This window comes from Drosophila serrata, unplaced genomic scaffold (genome assembly GCF_035046125.1).
Source record: "Drosophila serrata isolate PLE 108 unplaced genomic scaffold, ASM3504612v1 contig_373, whole genome shotgun sequence".
Classification (NCBI taxonomy): domain Eukaryota; kingdom Metazoa; phylum Arthropoda; class Insecta; order Diptera; family Drosophilidae; genus Drosophila; species Drosophila serrata.
Window position 1 is genome coordinate 267,107 of NW_028257271.1, and position 22,379 is coordinate 289,485.

The window sequence follows — 22,379 nt, forward strand, 5'->3', positions numbered from 1 at the left end:
CTTGAGCCATGAATGGAACTCACAGTAAATGGGGAGTTGGCCGGAAGTATTCCATTTTGACTGAATTTATTATTGTAAATTACTGTAGTGTAGCAACTTATACAATAGTGAGCGGAGGAGTTAATTGGATTATTACAAAAGTGTAAGAAGTGAAGAAGTAACAAGTGGCAGGGAGTTTAGTTAGTGTTTAATAAATTTTCCTTCTTGGTAGGTTCGAGGGATGAATCCTTTTAAGTCTGCGCCTTGCCCGCCGAGACGCAAGGCTCCTGGCTAGAATGTTTGGGTGAGACATGAGCTTATTTTTGTAATGTTCGGCTTGTTCATTGATAATATCCCCTAACAAGGGAACTTTAAGGTCCCTCGCTAAGTCAGTGTTACGAATAAACCACTCAGCACCAGTAATTCTCCGCAGGAACTTGCTTTGGAAGACCCGGATGTAACTCAGATTAGTTTTGGCCATAAACTTGAATCCCATATCTCCAAGTAGGGGCAAGTATGGACTTGTATATCTGGACCTTATTCGCCAGACTCAGGTGATTATTTGCCTTTAGGAGCCAGTACAGCCTTCTGGCTTTATCCTCCAATGAACGCCTAACTAACCTTGTATGCTTGGCGAAGGTTAATCTAGTGTCCAGGGTGACCCCCAGGTATTTATAATCTCTGACCTGCTCAAGAAGCTCTCCATGCAGGAACAGTCCAGGGCACGACTCCTTTCTGAGGGAGTGCGTCACTACAGCACACTTTGCCGGATTAATTGAAATGTTCCAGCGACAGGCCCAATTCTCAAACCTTTTGAGGTATAGCTGAAGCATATCAGTGGCGTCATAGATACAGTTGGATCTGGAGAGGACAGCAGTATCGTCAGCAAATGTGGCCAGCATAGAATTATGATCATGTCCCGTGGACTTCGGCATGTCATGAGTGAACAAGCTGTACAGCGTCGGTCCCAGCACGCTTCCTTGGGGAACTCCAGCCTTTATCGGCCTTAGAGAGGATAGGGTACCGTCCTGAACCACTTTGAATGTCATTTCAGAGAGGAAGCTCCTAACCATTTCGAACAGTTGTGGGTTTAGTAATGGCTTGAGTTTATAGAGTAGCCCTGGATGCCACACCCTATCAAAAGCCTGCTGTATGTCCAGGTAGGCAGCCACCACGTATTGTTTAGAGTGAAACCCCTCGAGTATATACTCAACAACACGGTGCAGCTGTTCAGGGGTGCCATGCCTAAGTCTGAACCCAAACTGAAATTTGGGAAGAGCGTTCATTGCCAACTGAGACTGACGTAATCTTCTAAGGATGCATCTTTCCAGCAGCTTACCAAATGTGGAAAGGAGGCTAATAGGCCGATAACTGTTTAGGTCCTCGGGTGGTTTCCCAGGTTTAAGGATCATTACAATCCGAGCACTTTTCCAAGCCTTTGGGAAGTAGCTCAACCTCAGGGAAGCATTGAAGATGAGTATAAGGTATAGCAGTGCTCTAAGAGGTAGCGTTCGTGCAATACGATTATCAATTTGGTCATCTCCAGGGGCTTTCTTGACATTTAACTTTTTTATGTCCTCCTTAACCTCCTGCACAGTTATAGGTGGCACCGGAAGCTCCATTTGGTGTGTAATCGCAAGCTTGTCAGCCACAATCTGTTGTCTCCGGACAGAGGCTGTTCCGAAGGGAGTAAATCTATCTTCTAGACTTTGAGCAAAAGCTTCAACTCTGTCTTGTGTTGATCTTGCCCATGTACCATCCTCTGTTTTGATTGGAAACTTGGGAGTAGATTGCCTTTTATAGGATCCAGTCAGCTTCCAAAGGGAATAGTTGGAGCTCGCATCAGCTGTCACGGTTTCCAGCATGCGATCCGTAGCTTCAGCCTTGAGTAACGACAATTTTTTACGTACTCTGTTGGAAATCCTCCTGAACAATCTGTTGATTCTCATGTCGGATGTGCGGATGTACTCTCGCCTAAGCCTCTTCTTCAGCAACAGCAATCCCTAAACTTCAGAAGAGAGCACACAATGACGCCTTGCCGTAAGAGAGCCTGGAGACACCGGAGGGGCCGCAACTGCAGCAGCCTCCCCAATCCTTGTAAGAAGGATGTTAATGGCTGAATCCACGTCCTCCTTCGTGTTTAGGGAGGTGGAAAGCTCAAGGGAGTTATCCAGTGAATCTTGGAAGGCGGAGAGACAAAATCCAGGTTTCAGCAGGCTGGATCTAGAGACAATGGTTATAGGAGCAGACGCAAATGTTGCTACCAGCGGCAAGTGATCAGAGCTAAGATCATGCTCGTTCCTGATGGAAAGCAGGTTACTTGTAATCGATTTGTAGATAAAAAAGTCAATGCAGGACGGGGTGGCCCTAGAATTGGATGGAAAGCACGTAGGGCTTCCAGTTGCTAGAATTTGTGCTGAAGAATTCGTAATAGCATCATGTAGAGCGCTCCCTCTACCGTCGGCTCTGTAGCTACCCCAAAGTCGATGTTTTGCGTTGAAGTCCCCGCCTAGGATGAACTTATGGCCCAGTTCTGAAAGGAGGTGATCAAATTCAGCACTAGTCCAACCTAATGAAGGAGGAAGATACGCTGCACCAATCAATAGCTCTCCACTGCTAGATGAGATCATGGCGGTAGTTAGTTGAACTTTCCAATCCCTGACAACATGAAGTTGGTAATAGGAAATTCCTTCCTTGATCAGAATGGCTGAGCCACCTCGGCGAGTATTGCCGGGGTGGTCAGCTCTCAGGCATTCGAATCCTGCAAGAGTAAAGTTGATTCCAGGGTGTAAATAAGTCTCCGCAATTAACATGATGTCAATTTTATGCTGTAGAGTAAATATAAGCAGCTCATTCGCATTTGATGCCAGGCTGCGGGCGTTCCAGAATCCAATGCGGAGATCATTAGTCATAATGGGCACTATATCTGGGAATTGTCAGAGAGGATCCTCCCTGAATCTGGTTCACATTCTGGGCTATTGCTGCCACTGAGAGGGATAGCTGAGCGACCACCCTTTGGAGCTCTTGCATCATTTGGAACAAACTCAACAAGTCAGGAGTGGAGGCAGAAGGAGTAACATGCGCAGAGAAAGGAGCACGGACTCTAGTTCTGGATCTCGCTCTCTTGACATTACCAGGAAGGTTAGGAAACTCCGTGTTATAGTTATTTGTATTCCAGTTACGAGGAGACGAGTCCATTTGAGGAATAGGCTTACTACGTTGCCCGATAACATCCGCAAAGGACAGTCCATTGCGGACAGCCAAGGACGGGATAGATTGGTTTTGACATCTAGAACTTGGTTGTCGTGGAGCGGCAAAGTTAATCCCAGATCGACGATTGTTCAGTTTGAGGGAATATACAGGACAAGCTCGATCATAAGCCGCGTGATTACCCAGGCAGTTTACACAAATGAGGTCGTTGGTAGTCTTTGCCAAGCAAAGAATAGAACCAGTTGGGTGTTCAAGTGAACATCGTCCACACACGGGCCTCTTTAGACAGTAATTTTTAGTGTGGTCGAAGTCGAAACACCTGAAGCATTGCCTCAGAGTATTATTCTTTCTGGGTACTTCAATTGATACTCGCATTCGGCCAACTCTAGAAATCTTGAAAACGTCCCTGTTGTTGGGAGCTGGGGACAGGTTTAGGAACCATATATTCTGTTTCGGCTGGGCATTGCTACTTCCATCAGAGTTGACTCGATGAGGAAGCCTCGACTTCGGATTGTACGCATTGACAACCGAGTGGCCTTGCTTTTTAAACTCTTGGACAATCGTGTCTACAGGAGTTGAGGCAGGTAGATTACGCACCACTATACGGAACGTTTTATCCTCGTCTAGGCAGAAATGGGTATACTCAACATTATGAGCATTAAGCAACTTGAGTATCTGGCGGTGGGTGTTAGAATCCTTTGCGTAAATTCTGACATCCCCAGCAGGAGACAATCGAAATTCAAAATCATCAGATGGGATAATGGGGGAAAGGAAGGCCTCCAAGGCATTAATATCAACGACATCTGGAATTCTAATGGGCCTTGGTTTCTTGATTTTCAATGGGGAATCTGGTTTTGTATTGACGGCATCCTTCACTTCATCGACTTCCACGATGTCATCATCATCAACGCTCATCAGCGAGGCAAACTGATTATGACCAAGTGGAGTATTTGGCTGCTGAGAACGTGATACAGTGGGCAGTTGCGAAGCTATAACATTTTTGAACTGCGGTGCCTGATTTTGCAATCGTCGTCTTTTGGGCTGCACCCGCTGCCAATCAATAGTGCTCGACTTAAAGACATGGTTGATTCCTTTAGTTTTCCATTCGGGAAGGTCAGCGACAGTATTCTGGGAGGATCCAAGGGATTTCTTTGGCTGGGCACGTTTGAGAGCAGCGCTGCGGAGCTCAGCCGCAACGTCAATTGAGCTAGTAGGGGTAGCCGATCGAGAGTTGTCTTCGCGGGTTAACCGTCGAGATAGAGTAGCCTCCTCCTTATTCGAGGGGCCAGCTGTGGGTGGCTTCTGCATAGCAGAAACCACCAAGCCACAGCCGGGCAAGGTATCCTGCTTCGCACAATGAATACTGTTTTCTTTTTAAATTGTTTTGAAGAATTTTCCAAAATGAAATTTAGAAAAATTTAGTTGTAGATTCGATATTTCCGTAGTTTTTTTTTCCGAGCTTAATAAAAACGAGACGTCCCAACTGGTTGACAGTAAAGTCGGCCGGAAGTATGTTTTTAGCTTCTTTACGGGCTTTACATAATTATTTGCCCCCGCTTCTGTACTTATGATGATTTTAAGTGTCCTTCCCGCCAGCCTTCGTTCAATGAAGGGCAAGCGATACTTTCCTCTAAAAAATTATTTAGATCATTAGGGACAAAGGGGTCAAAGGAGTCACTATCGTGCTCGATTGCACTTAGCGCAGCCGCAGCCGCGACGGCTGCAGTAATGATTTTTGGTTATTTTTTAATATAGTTAGGATTTTTCTCTGGCCCACGATCGGCAACGACATTTTTCCCTTGTCTTTCGGGGATCAAACTAAGAAAATTGGCTTAAGAAACCCTACCTCTAAAATGAATTCTAATGTCCCTCGTTTTAATTTGTAGCTAGCCTCTGCCTCCCTAGCTAGTGCCAGTGCTGCTGACAGGTCTTTGGGCAGCCCCCAGAAGTTTATTAAACTGGAAATAAATACGTGTAGAGCGTCAGCTCTAGCCTCTGAATTAAGCATCGAGGCCCTTTCATGTGTCAGTATCATCTTGTTGGTAGCGAGGGTAAATTTTCGTTCGACCTCATCGTAATTCTGCATTAGACTTTGTTCCCCTTGACAGCCTGACTCAAGTCCCTGCCGTAACAGGCGCAAGGATGTTTTGTCAGTATAGGAGCAGTCCAATCTGGGCAAAATGGAGTCAAAGTTGAGCAAGGCTGGTCCCTTAATTTTTTTTCTTATAATAGTGACCGCTTTGAATTGCTCGGTACTGCCCGGATATGGTTTAAGAAATTCATGGGCATCGGTGGCAGATTGCCTCCATGACACGTATTCGTCCTGTATGCCCGAATAATCTGAAATTGACTTTATCGCGTGTAACGGTATGTTGCAGTGCCTTGCGTCTGACTCTACCCGAACCCTCTTATAGGGTTCAATTTCTGACGCCTCTACGCCCAAATTTTTTAAGTGTTCGTTAACTGCACTGATTATCCCATCGAATTCGGCTTTTCTCTAGTATCCCTATATGGACCTGGAAAACTCATAGGGCCACAAAATGATTAACACTAAATACTTTTTATTCCGTTGCCAAATATATTAATTCGTCTTAAAATATTTCAGGTAACAAAATGATATATGATGATATTTGATACTGCTACCTTTTATTTGTATGTCACATTTTAAGTTTGTGTTATTTTTTTAATATAATGGTGTGTCGGTACTTTTATTTTGTTTCTCCCTGTGTATGTAATGAAATTTGCATTTTATTTGATCAAATCACTTACATTTTTCTCTGAGTGTGGGTTTAATTTTTATTGGGCGCCAATTATGTTTTAATTGTGTGTCCAAGTTGTCCTTCGCCGCATTACGTACGGAGAGGGGGATTTTTCGCCGCTTCCTACTGGAATGCTCTTCGCAAGTACAGCAGTGTTATATGTTGGGGGAACTTCTCTCCGTTGCTACTTGCCCTTAAGGCTATGTAACCAACTAATTAAAGACATCTTTCGCAGGAGTTGGATCTGTGCGCTGTGCGCACTTTATTATAATCAAATACAAACACTGAAGCTTAAAAAACTGTACGTAAGCTAAGCGCACTCGGCAGTCCGACCGCTCGTGCAGCAAAGTGCTGACACTAGCAAAAATAGCATCAGCTCACCTTACCGGGAACCAATGGGCCCCAGCACGGCACCTAAAGGCGTTTATGATTATGAGTTTGCATATAAAACACTAGGGTGTTTCAATAATTACCCAAGACTAATACGGACTTATGGCTACTCATTAATCGTGCTAACTTATAAACATTGTATAGTCGGAAATGTCTCTTCACTGCGTTGTAAAGTTTTGACTAAAATTACCCTACCCTACAAGCGTATTTTGAAAACAGCTTACCATATTCTACTGCAGTCCCGTTAGGCTGAAGTACCGGTCCACTCTTTTCTTGATGCTTCTGTTCGCAGTTTTTGCTATTGCTATGGCCTGATCTTTTCTCGATTCTTGCATTTTTATTTTGAACCTCTTATTTTCGGGCCCTTGTTCCATTTCAACGAATTTCTAATTATTGACGAACGTATGAGCTTTAAGTTGATGTTGTAGCTCCGCTCTTTGTCTTTGTATGTCCAGAACCCACAATACAGACATTCTGCGTGTGACAATGCTTTCCCCACTGCGTTCTCATTCAAATGCGTTTCTCGTTTTCTTTTTAAACCCTCATTTCTTATGTGATAACTAGCTGTACCCTGCCACGTTTCTCTGTGGCATATTGTGGTTAAGAGGGCACTTCTGAATACATCAATGTTCCGGCAAAATCATCTTCCTGGCATAAGGTGAAGAAGGCAGTCAGAGTTGTCGCTGGCGGATTCAGGACTCTTTCTTGCACATTTCTTTCTGTGAAATAGATACGTTGACCATTCTCCAAATGGACTGCCAAGTGAACTAAAGCTGGATAGCGTTCATGAATGGGGAACGAACAAATTCTCCATGCAACCTCGTTGCTGCTTTTGTATCTTCCAGCCTGGTATTGAGATATTTCATCGACAACTCGTACTGCATTGCTGTCCCCATTTTCTGCCTGAACACCAAAAACTGCCATATCGCTGCCTTTATTCACTTACTTGCAGATATTTTTAATCGATTTCACGGAATTGCAATATTCTACGTTGATGTGCGCTTTGTATGATTTTGACAATAGTGTTGAGTATGGAACCACCCAACGATTGTCTACCTCAATTTCACCAATTCTCATGTTTAAAGTTGCCGAAGTCCCTTCATCTTCAGTTGACCGTCTCCTATACAGAGGATATCCATCGTCCCCTGTTACGGTGTTGGCTGTAAATGCTCGAGGATATCGCTTGGAACACTTCCCGTCTACCATGCATGGTGAACTTCGGTTGAGGGTACCACATGGGCCATGGATCATGTTCTTGATGACAACTGCATGCAAATCTGTATCAACCTCTGCCCGTGGAATCTCAGCGCATATCACATTGTCAATTTCGTCTGGAGTAATTTTATCATACAGCCAAATCAGTATGTGCGCATGCGGCAATCCTCTCTTCTGCCATTCTACTGAATACATCCAGCACCGCTCAGATCCCAAAACTCCATGTTTCACAATGAAATCCATCAGTGACTTGAGCTTTTGTCTAAAAACACGGGCTGTGATGTCATGCCTATCCCTATATGATTGTCCAGGAAATAACAGCTGAACTATCTCGTCCCAAGCTGGATTGCATGTGAAGGTGATAAATAAGTCTGGACGGCCGTAGCAACGAACATATGCCTGGGCATCTTGAGCATATTCATGCATGTGGCTCGGACTACCTATGTATGAGGATGGCAAAATCGTGAGCTTTCCAACGTTGGTTGTATTACGGTCATTCATCACAGCATCCCGCAAATGGATATATTCCTCGGACCGAAGTTTCTTCTGATTCAATCGGAGGAACAGCAAACGTTGTTTCAATTTTTGCATACATATCGACAATGTACTGATGAAACAACTGACGACATTTCAATATATGATTGCAATCGGTCCTCCGAACCATTAACCTGTATGAGTAAAAGTTCATCGCGCAGCCGCGTCTCTCGGATGGAGGCCCGTTCTTCGTCAGTCATATTCGTAATCTTACGTCTTTTTGCTTCTGTATTGCGAATACGACGACCCAATCTCGACTTCTTTGGTGGCATGACTTCGTTTCTTACTGAACCTGAACAAAAAATAAAATTTGTATCTCCAATTTCTTCTTTCAATATGTTTTTAATGTTTGACAGGAAATGCTTTGATTTGCTTGTAGAGGGCGCAGTAGTAGGGGCACGGGGAAACGCTAAAAAAAATAGATATATTCGCAACCGCAGATAAGCTATCAACATTAAAAGTAGTCAATAACCGAGCTGGAACCTCAACGCATGTTCTCTAAAAATTTGGGCATAAACGGTTCAGAACTTTTCAAGTTTCTTCTTTCAATATGTTTTGAATGTTTGACAGGAAATGCTTTGATTCAGCTGGCTGCCTGTAGATGGCGCAGCAGTAGGGGCACTTGGAAACGCTAAAAAAATAGATATATTCGCCACCGCAGATAAGCTATCAACATCAAAAGTAGTCAATAACCGAGCTGGAACCTCAACGCATGTTGTGTAAAAATTTGGGCTTAAACGGTTCAGAACTTTTCGAGTCTATGAAGGATGTAGACACGAACAGAGCATTTTTATATATATAGATAATCAATCCATTGAGAGGCTTACAATAATGTAATACAAATAATAATATTTTAAAATAATATCTGACATATACATATTTAACATATATACCCCATCGACATACATATAGTACCTATTTATTTTATTATTAAATACTTATTAATTTATTAAAATTTTCAACCGTTTTTTTTTTAGGCTATGCGACGACTTGGAACAATTGTTTGTAGGTTTTTCTTTTTGGATGCACGTACAAAAGCAATAGATGTTCACCCAACTGATACTGCAGCGGATGCCGTACAGAAACTAGCCGCCAAACTTAACTTAAGTAACACTGATGGGTGGGCAATTTATCAGTCTCGTCCCGACGGAGAAGAACACATAAAAAGTTTTGATTATTTATATGATATAATATCTGCGTGGGAACTCAAACAAGCAACAAGTGACGCCTTAAGAAGATTTTCCAATGGATCTACCCCCGGAGAAAATCGCTTTGTTTTTAAAAAAAGATTATTTAAATCAACTCGTGAACTTTCCCAAGATCCTGTTGAGATTAGCATGCTATATTCGCAAGCAGTTTACAGTGTTGTTAAAGTAAGTAATTAAAATATTCTTGTACCCTAAATTTGAAACAAAAATATTGTCATCATCGACAACTACTGTTGTAGTATTGTTCGTTATTTGAGTATTTGATGCCAATCACAATTTTTTTTAAACCAAAACATCGTATTTCTGCGATAAAACTTTCAGTTAAAAATGTAAGAAACACTAAAGGAGAATTTTTTTTTTTTTTTTCCATTTTGACTGAATTTATTATTGCAAATTACTGTAGTGTAGCAACTTATGCAATAGTGAGCGGAGGAGTTCATTGGATTATTACAAAAGTGTAAGAAGTGAAGAAGTAACAAGTGGCAGGGAGTTTAGTTAGTGTTTAATAAATTTTCCTTCTTGGTAGGTCCGAGGGATGAATCCTTTTAAGTCTCCGCCTTGCCCGCCGAGACGCAAGTCTCCTGGCTAGAATGTTTGGGTGAGACATGAGCTTATTTTTGTAATGTTCGGCTTGTTCATTGATAATATCCCCTAACAAGGGAACTTTAAGGTCCCTCGCTAGGTCAGTGTTCCGAATAAACCACTCAGCACCAGTAATTCTCCTCAGGAACTTGCTTTGGAAGACCCGGATGTAACTCAGATTAGATTTGGCCGCTATGCCATAAACTTGAATCCCATATCTCCAAGTAGGGGCAAGTATGGACTTATATATCTGTACCTTATTCGCCAGACTCAGGTGATTATTTGCCTTTAGGAGCCAGTACAGCCTTCTGGCTTTATCCTCCAATGAACGCCTAACTAACCTTGTATGCTTGGCGAAGGTTAATCTAGTGTCCAGGGTGACCCCCAGGTATTTATAATCTCTGACCTGCTCAAGAAGCTCTCCATGCAGGAACAGTCCAGGGCACGACTCCTTTCTGAGGGAGTGCGTCACTACAGCACACTTTGCCGGATTAATTGAAATGTTCCAGCGACAGGCCCAATTCTCAAACCTTTTGAGGTATAGCTGAAGCATATCAGTGGCGTCATAGATACAGTTGGATCTGGAAAGGACAGCAGTATCGTCAGCAAATGTGGCCAGCATAGAATTATGATCATGTCCCGTGGACTTCGGCATGTCATGAGTGAACAAGCTGTACAGCGTCGGTCCCAGCACGCTTCCTTGGGGAACTCCAGCCTTTATCGGCCTTAGAGAGGATAGGGTACCGTCCTGAACCACTTTGAATGTCCTTTCAGAGAGGAAGCTTCTAACCATTTCGAACAGTTGTGGGTTTAGTAATGGCTTGATTTTATAGAGTAGCCCTGGATGCCACACCCTATCAAAAGCCTGCTGTATGTCCAGGTAGGCAGCCACCACGTATTGTTTAGAGTGAAACCCCTCGAGTATATACTCAACAACACGGTGCAGCTGTTCAGGGGTGCCATGCCTAAGTCTGAACCCAAACTGAAATTTGGGAAGAGCGTTCATTGCCAACTGAGACTGACGTAATCTTCTAAGGATGCATCTTTCCAGCAGCTTACCAAATGTGGAAAGGAGGCTAATAGGCCGATAACTGTTTAGGTCCTCGGGTGGTTTCCCAGGTTTAAGGATCATTACAATCCGAGCACTCTTCCAAGCCTTTGGGAAGTAGCTCAACCTCAGGGAAGCATTGAAGATGAGTATAAGGTATAGCAGTGCTCTAAGAGGTAGCGTTCGTGCAATACGATTATCAATTTGGTCATCTCCAGGGGCTTTCTTGACATTTAACTTTTTTATGTCCTCCTTAACCTCCTGCACAGTTATAGGTGGCACCGGAAGCTCCATTTGGTGTGTAATCGCAAGCTTGTCAGCCACAAGCTGTTGTCTCCGGACAGAGGCTGTTCCGAAGGGAGTAAATCTATCTTCTAGACTTTGAGCAAAAGCTTCAACTCTGTCTTGTGTTGATCTTGCCCATGTACCATCCTCTGTTTTGATTGGAAACTTAGGAGTAGCTTGCCTTTTATAGGATCCAGTCAGCTTCCAAAGGGAATAGTTGGAGCTCGCATCAGCTGTCACGGTTTCCAGCATGCGATCCGTAGCTTCAGCCTTGAGTAACGACAATTTTTTACGTACTCTGTTGGAAATCCTCCTGAACAATCTGTTGATTCTCATGTCGGATGTGCGGATGTACTCTCGCCTAAGCCTCTTCTTCAGCAACAGCAATCCCTCAACTTCAGAAGAGAGCACACAATGACGCCTTGCCGTAAGAGAGCCTGGAATCAGCGAAGGGGCCGCAACTGCAGCAGCCTCCCCAATCCTAGTAAGAAGGATGTTAATGGCTGAATCCACGTCCTCCTTCGTGTTTAGGGAGGTGGAAAGCTCAAGGGAGTTATCCAGTGAATCTTGGAAGGCGGAGAGACAAAATCCAGGTTTCAGCAGGCTGGATCTAGAGACAATGGTTGTAGGAGCAGACGCAAATGTTGCTACCAGCGGCAAGTGATCAGAGCTAAGATCATGCTCGTTCCTGATGGAAAGCAGGTTACTTGTAATCGATTTGTAGATAAAAAAGTCAATGCAGGACGGGGTGGCCCTAGAATTGGATGGAAAGCACGTAGGGCTTCCAGTTGCTAGAATTTGTGCTGAAGAATTCGTAATAGCATCATGTAGAGCGCTCCCTCTACCGTCGGCTCTGTAGCTACCCCAAAGTCGATGTTTTGCGTTGAAGTCCCCGCCTAGGATGAACTTATGGCCCAGTTCTGAAAGGAGGTGATCAAATTCAGCACTAGTCCAACCTAATGAAGGAGGAAGATACGCTGCACCAATCAATAGCTCTCCACTGCTAGATGAGATCATGGCGGTAGTTAGTTGAACTTTCCAATCCCTGACAACATGAAGTTGGTAATAGGAAATTCCTTCCTTGATCAGAATGGCTGAGCCACCTCGGCGAGTATTGCCAGGGTGGTCAGCTCTCAGGCATTCGAATCCTGCAAGAGTAAAGTTGATTCCAGGGTGTAAATAAGTCTCCGCAATTAACATGATGTCAATTTTATGCTGTAGAGTAAATATAAGCAGCTCATTCGCATTTGATGCCAGGCTGCGGGCGTTCCAGAATCCAATGCGGAGATCATTAGTCATAATGGGCACTATATCTGGGAATTGTCAGAGAGGATCCTCCCTGAATCTGGTTCACATTCTGGGCTATTGCTGCCACTGAGAGGGATAGCTGAGCGACCACCCTTTGGAGCTCTTGCATCATTTGGAACAAACTCAACAAGTCAGGAGTGGAGGCAGAAGGAGCAACATGCGCAGAGGAAGGAGCACGGACTCTAGTTCTGGATCTCGCTCTCTTGCCATTACCAAGAAGGTTAGGAAACTCCGTGTTATAGTTGTTTGTATTCCAGTTACGAGGAGACGAGTCCATTTGAGAAATAGGCTTACTACGTTGCCCGATAACATCCGCAAAGGACAGTCCATTGCGGACAGCCAAGGACGGGATAGATTGGTTTTGACATCTAGAACTTGGTTGTCGTGGAGCGGCAAGGTTAATCCCAGATCGACGATTGTTCAGTTTGAGGGAATATACAGGACAAGCTCGATCATAAGCCGCGTGATTACCCAGGCAGTTTACACAAATGAGGTCGTTGGTAGTCTTTGCCAAACACAGAATAGAACCAGTTGGGTGTTCAAGTGAACATCGTCCACACACGGGCCTCTTTAGACAGTAATTTTTAGTGTGGTCGAAGTCGAAACACCTGAAGCATTGCCTCAGAGTATTATTCTTTCTGGGTACTTCAATTGATACTCGCATTCGGCCAACTCTAGAAATCTTGAAAACGTCCCTGTTGTTGGGAGCTGGGGACAGGTTTAGGAACCATATATTCTGTTTCGGCTGGGCATTGATACTTCCATCAGAGTTGACTCGATGAGGAAGCCTCGACTTCGGATTGTACGCATTGACAACCGAGTGGCCTTGCTTTTTAAACTCTTGGACAATCGTGTCTACAGGAGTTGAGGCAGGTAGATTACGCACCACTATACGGAACGTTTTATCCTCGTCTAGGCAGAAATGGGTATACTCAACATTATGAGCATTAAGCAACTTGAGTATCTGGCGGTGGGTGTTAGAATCCTTTGCGTAAATTCTGACATCCCCAGCAGGAGACAATCGAAATTCAAAATCATCAGATGGGATAATGGGGGAAAGGAAGGCCTCCAAGGCATTAATATCAACGACATCTGGAATTCTAATGGGCCTTGGTTTCTTGATTTTCAATGGGGAATCTGGCTTTGTATTGACCGCATCCTTCACTTCATCGACTTCCACGATGTCATCATCATCAACGCTCATCAGCGAGGCAAACTGATTATGACCAAGTGGAGTATTTGGCTGCTGAGAACGTGATACAGTGGGCAGTTGCGAAGCTATAACATTTTTGAACTGCGGTGCCTGATTTTGCAATCGTCGTCTTTTGGGCTGCACCCGCTGCCAATCAATAGTGCTCGACTTAAAGACATGGTTGATTCCTTTAGTTTTCCATTCGGGAAGGTCAGCGACAGTACTCTGGGAGGATCCAAGGGATTTCTTTGGCTGGGCACGTTTGAGAGCAGCGCTGCGGAGCTCAGCCGCAACGTCAATTGAGCTAGTAGGGGTAGCCGATCGAGAGTTGTCTTCGCGGGTTAACCGTCGAGATAGAGTAGCCTCCTCCTTATTCGAGGGGCCAGCTGTGGGTGGCTTCTGCATAGCAGAAACCACCAAGCCACAGCCGGGCAAGGTATCCTGCTTCGCACAATGAATACTGTTTTCTTTTTAAATTGTTTTGAAGAATTTTCCAAAATGAAATGTAGAAAAATTTAGTTGTAGATTCGATATTTCCGTAGTTTTTTTTTTTTTTTTTCCGAGCTTAATAAAAACGAGACGTCCCAACTGGTTGACAGTAAAGTCGTTAAAGGAGAATACAATTACAAAACCTACAGAAAACATAAGAAATAAGTTAATTTTTTTTTTTTTGTATTATGTTTTAACTGACATAACTAATGGTTAGGTTAGGTTAAAGTGGTGAGGCTACCAGCCCGTATCATGTCAGTGACACAGTATATGCTCTGGTATCTCCTGCTCTCCCAATTCCTTGCAACTTCTGCAGTGTGTGTTGTAGGATAGGCCCATCTTGCAGGCTTGCGTGCCTATTGGCCAGTGTATGTTGTCGTTATTCTTCTGATGTGGTTTTTATTCTTGGAGATCAGCTCCCCAGTCCGTGTCCCGTTGTAATTAAGCCAGCAAAGCATCGATTTTCTGTGCTCTGTCTTCATTGACCATTCATTGCTGGCTAATAGCTTCAAATGGTCATGAATTTCCGTCTGGACTAAGTTCGGAGAGACTAGTGTGTCTGTTGTATTGGAGCTTTGCTCTGACCCCTTTCTGGTCAGCTCGTCGGCTGTCTCTTTTCTTGGGATGTCGTTGTGTCGGGGTACCCAAGTTATGTGAACCCTGTTGTCCTCTGCAAGTCTGTTTAGTGCCTCTTTGCATTAGTCCACTAGTGTTGATGTAGTCCTTGCTGTTGTGAGGGATTTGATGGTCACTTGGCTGGATTGGTATTCCGGAAGTCTCGATTTAGTGAGATAGAGAGAGAGATCTACATAAGTGTTGCAAATGGGGAGTGATTACATTCTCGAAAAGTTTAGGGATTGCCGATAACTTAGAGATACCCCTATAGTAACTGGCATCCGATTTGCTACCATTTATGTGGAAAGGAATAACAAAAAATTCCTTACAAATAAGGGGAAATTCTAAGGATTCTTAAGATACGGTTAACAACTTAAGAACGGGGAACCACAGAGCCTCGGCACAATCTCTTAGCACGCAGCCTGGTATCGGGACCTGGAAAATATATTGGCTTAACACGTTGAAGATCTAAAATAAAAGAGCTTTCGTTGAAGATGGGACTGAAGATTAAGTTTGAACTGGGCGTAGCAACTGAATATATTTGACTTGAATGGGTAGAGGGAGAATAAGTTGTTTTAAAAAAGTCCGCAAAAAGTTCGGCGATGACCTGGTCAGAGTTTGCGGTGGTATTATTAAATGTAAGCGAGGAAAGGTATAAATTGGGTTTACGCTTAGTGTTAACAAAGTTATAAAACTTTTTTTGGTTCTGCACAAACTGTACCCTATAAAATACCCGCTAAAGTTCTACCGAGCGCTTAGATAACTTGAGCGAACAGTGTCGGAACCAGTGAGTTTATATCTATATATATAAAAATGCTCTGTTCGTGTCTACATCCTTCATAGACTCGAAAAGTTCTGAACCGTTTAAGCCCAAATTTTTACACAACATGCGTTGAGGTTCCAGCTCGGTTATTGACTACTTTTGATGTTGATAGCTTATCTGCGGTGGCGAATATATATATTTTTTTAGCGGTTCCAAGTGCCCCTACTGCTGCGCCATCTACAGGCAGCCAGCTGAATCAAAGCATTTCCTGTCAAACATTCAAAACATATTGAAAGAAGAAACTTGAAAAGTTCTGAACCGTTTATGCCCAAATTTTTAGAGAACATGCGTTGAGGTTCCAGCTCGGTTATTGACTACTTTTGATGTTGATAGCTTATCTGCGGTTGCGAATATATCTATTTTTTTAGCGTTTCCCCGTGCCCCTACTACTGCGCCCTCTACAAGCAAATCAAAGCATTTCCTGTCAAACATTAAAAACATATTGAAAGAAGAAATTGGAGATACAAATTTTATTTTTTGTTCAGGTTCAGTAAGAAACGAAGTCATGCCACCAAAGAAGTCGAGATTGGGTCGTCGTATTCGCAATACAGAAGCAAAAAGACGTAAGATTACGAATATGACTGACGAAGAACGGGCCTCCATCCGAGAGACGCGGCTGCGCGATGAACTTTTACTCATACAGGTTAATGGTTCGGAGGACCGATTGCAATCATATATTGAAATGTCGTCAGTTGTTTCATCAGTACATTGTCGATATGTATGCAAAAATTGAAACAACGTTTGCTGTTCCTCCGATTGAATCAGAAGAAACTTCGGTCCGAGGAATATATCCATTTGCGGGATGCTGTGATGAATGACCGTAATACAACCAACGTTGGAAAGCTCACGATTTTGCCATCCTCATACATAGGTAGTCCACGCCACATGCAGGAATATGCTCAAGATGTCATGGCATATGTTCGTTGCTACGGCCGTCCAGACTTATTTATCACCTTCACATGCAATCCAGCTTGGGACGAGATAGTTCAGCTGTTATTTCCTGGACAATCATATAGGGATAGGCATGACATCACAGCCCGTGTTTTTAGACAAAAGCTCAAGTCACTGATGGATTTCATTGTGAAACATGGAGTTTTGGGATCTGAGCGGTGCTGGATGTATTCAGTAGAATGGCAGAAGAGAGGATTGCCGCATTCGCACATACTGATTTGGCTGTATGATAAAATTACTCCAGACGAAATTGACAATGTGATATGCGCTGAGATTTCACGGGCCGAGGTTCATACGGATTTGCATGCAGTTGTCATCAAGAACATGATCCATGGCCCATGTGGTACCCTCAACCGAAGTTCACCATGCATGGTAGACGGGAAGTGTTCCAAGCGATATCCTCGAGCATTTACAGCCAACACCGTAACAGGGGACGATGGATATCCTCTGTATAGGAGACGGTCAACTGAAGATGAAGGGACTTCGGCAACTTTAAACATGAGAATTGGTGAAATTGAGGTAGACAATCGTTGCGTGGTTCCATACTCACCACTATTGTCAAAATCATACAAAGCGCACATCAACGTAGAATATTGCAATTCCGTGAAATCGATTAAATATATCTGCAAGTACGTGAATAAAGGCAGCGATATGACAGTTTTTGGTGTTCAAGCAGAAAATGGGGACAGCAATGCAGTACGAGTTGTCGATGAAATATCTCAATACCAGGCTGGAAGATACATAAGCAGCAACGAGGTTGCATGGAGAATTTGTTCGTTCCCCATTCATGAACGCTATCCAGCTTTAGTTCACTTGGCAGTCCATTTGGAGAATGGTCAACGTGTCTATTTCACAGAAAGAAATGTGCAAGAAAGAGTCCTGAATCCGCCAGCGACAACTCTGACTGCCTTCTTCACCTTATGCCAGAAAGATGATTTTGCCAGAACCTTGATGTATTTAGAAGTGCCCTCTTAACCATAATATGCCACAGAGAAACGTGGCAGGCTACAGCTAGTTTATTATAAAGTTTAGACTTTACATTTTTTAGGCGTGTTAGCTCTTCGTTGAACCAAGGCATCTTATTAGAGATCAACAGATAGGTTACCGGAACATTTAACGAAAAGAAAGAGTTCATTGCACTGTAAAAAATGTCCACGGCGGTTGCTATGTCAGAGCACATGTACAGATCAGACCAATTAAATTCGGATATTAAATTATGTACTTTGCTTTCGGTGGTAAGCTTTTCGAAAACAGCGGACTTTGTCAGCTTTTCGATTAGGTTTAATTCCTATGATATTACCCTTTAAACCTTTTGGAAACGGTCCTAAGTGCCGAAATGTGTTTCCAATAAGTTGGCTCTTCAGACGATGGAGGGATAAACGAAGAAAAAATAAATATAAATAATAGTTTTATAACAAAATCTAAAAAAACACGCTTTTATAAATAACCGAACTAAAAAGAAGAAAATAATTTAAAGTTACAAACAAAATTATTAAATAGTTTATAATTTTAAACAAGATCACTAAATTCAGAGTTAAATGAGTGGGGAGCATCCGGAGACACGGTAGTACCTGTTTTTATACCCTTGCAGGGTATTATAATTTCAGTCAGAAGTTTGCAACGCAGTGAAGGAGGCACCTCCGACTATATAAAGTATATATATTCTTGATCAGGATCAACAGCCGAGTCGATCTAGCCATGTCCGTCTGTCCGTCTGTCCGTCTGTCCGTCTGTCCTTCTGTCCGTCTGTCCGTCTGTCCGTTTCTACGCAAACTAGTCTCTCAGTTTTGAAGCTATCTGAATGAAACTTTGTAGTTAGCCTTGTATATACTCTCACTCGTATATATGTCGGAACGGGCCGGATCGGACGACTATATCATATAGCTGCCATAGGAATGATCGGAAAATTTTTACAAAAAAAATTTTAACTTTTTCAGTTTTCAATAGAATTGGATCAAATTTGAGATATAGTCATTTTACTATACTCTACAATTTTGCATAAATTTTTATGAAAATCGGACTACTATATCATATAGCTCCCATAGGAACGATCGAGAAATTAATACAATTAAATTTATAACCTTTTCAGTTTTCAACTGATTTTCATCAAATTTTAGGTATAGGCATTTAATTTAAGTCTTAAATTTTGTGGTAAATTTCATGAAAATCGGACGACTATATCATATAGGTGCCATACAAACGATCGTTTGATGTGGAGGAAAAATGCAAATCAGTGAATGTAAAACTGCAAATATAATATGTATAGGTGAATGAAATGAAAGGAGGTATTACTTCATTGTTTTTTAACACAAAGAAATATAATTTGTATTGTATGGTTTTTTATTCATAGAAGTTCTATCTGCAAGGGTATATAAACTTCGGCGTGCCGAAGTTAGCTTCCTTTCTTGTTTTTACTGTATTCAGTTCGACTATTGCTGTGAATTTGTCATTTAACTGATATACATAATGCTGTCACTAAGCACAACGTTTAAATACATACGTGACGAGATATTCTACAGCTGCACTGTTGTTTTTTGTTAATCTAATAATTTTTTGTAAATATAAGACATTCTTTTTTATATTTTATGTTCACAGAAATACATTTATCGTTGTTTTTTAACAATAGTTTTTTTTTTTTTTTTTTTTAGCTGTATTTATTATTGTACATTAATGTAGTGTAGCAACTTATACAATAGTGAGCAAATTTAACAATAGTTAAACATGTACTTGGCAAAGCATTGCACAGTGAAACTGTTATTTGTAGAATTTTTTTAATACTTCATAATTATCCCCTTACAGATAGTCGCCCTTAGAATAATTGTAACATTGATTATAGATGCACCCCACACTTTTAACTCTGAATTTAGTAATCTTGTTTATAATTATATACTATTGCTCTGAATTTAATAATTTTGTTTGTAATTATAAATTATCTTCATCTTTTTAGTTGTGTTATTTATAAAAGCGTTTTTTTTTTTAGTTTTTAGTATGTAACGAAAACTTTGAACACTATTTTAAAGGGTTTCCAAGGGTTTTTTTTTAACTATTATTTATTTTCTATTTTTTAAGTGTGGGTACCTATAAACGCGTGTTTATTTAATTTTCTAAGCTATCAGTTATTTTTCATATTTTAGTTCGATTTATCAATAATCAATTTTTGCGGACATGTAATTATGAAATATCTTACGAACTATTTCGTAATCTCATTATTTCATTTAAGCCCTTTTTGTTGCATGGGGTTTTTCCTGTTAAATTGAGAAATCAAGTTGTTCAATGCGAATACCATCTAACGTTCTTACACGACTAACTGCTACATAGCTTGTCCGGCAGGCATGCGCAGATCACGCGCTAGCTCTGTCTCTCTTACTCCTTTACGGAGGATCTATAAAAAAAGAATTTATCAATCCTGACGATCCTAATCAGGATAATGAAATTTTTTTATCAAATTATTGTATTGTCATCGGTCCTTGAGAAGTATACAAAGTTTCAAGCTTATCAGATACATATTTGGAAACCCTTGAAAATAGTGTTCAAAGATTCCGTTACATACATACATACATCCCGAACTAATAAAAGCGTATTAATAAAACTACCTCGAAATGATAGTTTCACACACATAAATTTTATATCCGTGAAATCTTTAGAAACTACCACTTCCGAGACAAGGCAGAAGTCAAACTCCACCTTCTCGCTGGAAAAGCCGGTCTAATCTATAAATTGTGTACTTACCCGGAAGAATTTCGGAGCACAGTATCTCCGGCTTCAACCAAGTTTCAGTAAACTCAATTACAGGGGATGCAAAAGAAAAGCTATTAGAATACAGCTTCAAGAGCTTGCTGCGTAAGCCCCTAGTATTCTGATTGGAAAATAGGAAGAAGTTGTACTCTCACAGTCCGTGTTTTCTTCTTTTTTTTTTAACCACGTACTCCTTAGCTACTACGGGCTCGGGCTAGAAGTCACCCAATCAAATAGTGTCAAAAAGGTTCAAGGAGACACTTATCTTAAATGATGAAATGTCTCTGGCATATGAAAATTAACATTTTTCCACTTTGACATTATAGTCGTCGGTTTCGCCTTTTATATATAGGCTATAACATCTTCCGATGCGAGACCAGAGGAAAGCCTCGAAACAAATATAGTTTTTGATGGTGGAACTGCTTTTAAGGTCTTACGTAACGTATTGTTAGTAACATCGACCGGTAGTCCAGGCGTTAATGGACCCTAGATCACTATTTCGATGGAATTAAGCGGAGTCAATGATTCTGACCCGACAAAACGGAAATTACTGGCGAAGCTCTTACCGTTGTCCCCACGCTCGATTCGGTTTCCGAATCCTTTTTCGCTCCAGATCTCAGAACCATTGGACTTGGTATGGGATTCAGGTAATGCGTTGCTGTATGTCATTCGCTTTGCGAAAGTTGACCATAACATAATTTAATCCGCTCCTGGTTGGGCGTAAGAAGGACAACATTTCCCTCTCAAACGATCGTCAGGCCTCACAACAATAATGCAATACCTCCAACAGAACCACGATGCGAGCATAGGCGAGGTACGGAAGAAGTGCTGGATAACGAACTTACGGAGGCTGTTACGGAAAGTGGTGGCTGACTGCCAGACTTGCAAGCTGCGGAGGGCACAGCCGATGCAGCCAATAATGGGTCCCTTGCCAGAGAACCGACTGGAGGCCAACGGATGGCCAGATGGAAGAGGTGGGTGGCACTGTTCACCTGCTTAACCATGAGGGCCATCCATTTGGAGATGGCCCATGATTTATCCACAGACTCCTGTATCATCGCTATGAGGAACTTCATGAGCCGGCGAGGACCGGTGGTCATGATGAGGAGCGATAATGGGAAAAACTTCGTTGGAGCTTCGCTGGAGAGGCCAGAAGATTCAATGAGGTTTTCGAGCCAGAGAAGATCCAGGGCGAGCTGTCGTCCAAAGGAATCGAGTGGATATTCAACTGCCCAGCGAACCCAGCCGAAGGTGGTGCCTGGGAAAGGATGGTCCAGTGCGTCAAAAGGGTGCTGGCCCATACGATGAGGGAGCTGGCTCCCTAGAACATGTTCTGGAGAACCTGTTGATCGAGGCGGAGAACATAGTAAATTCTCGCCCACTAACGCATCTGCCAGTTACTGTGGACCAGGAGGCTCCACTGACTCCCAACGACTTGCTGAGAGGAGTACACTATCTGCCGGATCTACCCGGAGACAATGGACAACCGTTGGAGAGGTGCGCCACAAAGAAGCAGTGGCTAACCCGCTAGAATATCGATAGTCAGTCAGTTTAAATTTCGCGCCACTAAGGCGAACCTTCGTTAAGTATGTATTTGGTATTTGAACTATGTTTGTAACTTGCCACACTGTTTATTGCCGAAAGCTATGTTAAGTTCGGCGCCACGGTTATTCCGATCGGCGATCCAAGTAGAGAAGGGAGGAGATACTGCGGTATGTAAAAAGGAATAGGTTGAGGTTAACAGAATAAAGCACTCATTAGCTCATTACCACACTTGAAGTCCGAGTGTTGGATACGCTATAAGATCTGGTATTTCTTGTTTAGGTGGAGCCCAAGTGTTAGATGGCAACTCCCGGGATTTGGATCGGCGTCAGGACTGTACTTAAGAATAAAATCTTTAAATATAGCTTTGGCTATTGTTTTTGCACTTTTATTTGGAATTGATATTGCTACAAGGTATTAATAGGTTAAATCGCAGATTAAAGTAACTGCATATTCATTCCCTTGTTCAGACTTAGGCTGTTTGTGGAGTTTCAGTAATGGTTAATGGGGTCTT

The 22,379-nt window shown here is 42.4% G+C and overlaps 2 protein-coding genes across 2 annotated transcripts in view; both read left to right on the forward strand.

Annotated features, from left to right (window-relative positions):
• The window catches only part of LOC110185378 (uncharacterized), a 348,293-nt gene that overhangs the window by 263,740 nt on the left and 62,174 nt on the right, over nucleotides 1-22,379 (forward strand). The window contains exon 8 of the mRNA XM_086839423.1: nucleotides 9,065-9,460. Coding sequence (XP_086695549.1) covers nucleotides 9,065-9,131 — 67 coding nt within the window. The 3' untranslated portion in view covers nucleotides 9,132-9,460. The remainder of the gene's footprint in view (nucleotides 1-9,064; nucleotides 9,461-22,379) is intronic.
• LOC147642676 (uncharacterized) lies at nucleotides 21,096-21,854 on the forward strand. The gene is made up of 3 exons (XM_086839437.1): nucleotides 21,096-21,297; nucleotides 21,369-21,489; nucleotides 21,560-21,854. Exons 1-3 carry the CDS (start codon nucleotides 21,096-21,098, stop codon nucleotides 21,852-21,854), a joined length of 618 nt encoding a protein of 205 aa, XP_086695563.1.

Coding starts and splice junctions, on each gene's coding strand:
- LOC147642676 (XM_086839437.1), top strand. CDS start 21,096: ATGCAATACCTCCAACAGAACCACGATGCGAGCATAGGCGAGGTACGG. Junction 21,298..21,368: donor CGGATGGCCAGATGGAAGAG/GTGGGTGGCACT, acceptor ATTTATCCACAG/ACTCCTGTATCATCGCTATG. Junction 21,490..21,559: donor AGGCCAGAAGATTCAATGAG/GTTTTCGAGCCA, acceptor TCAACTGCCCAG/CGAACCCAGCCGAAGGTGGT.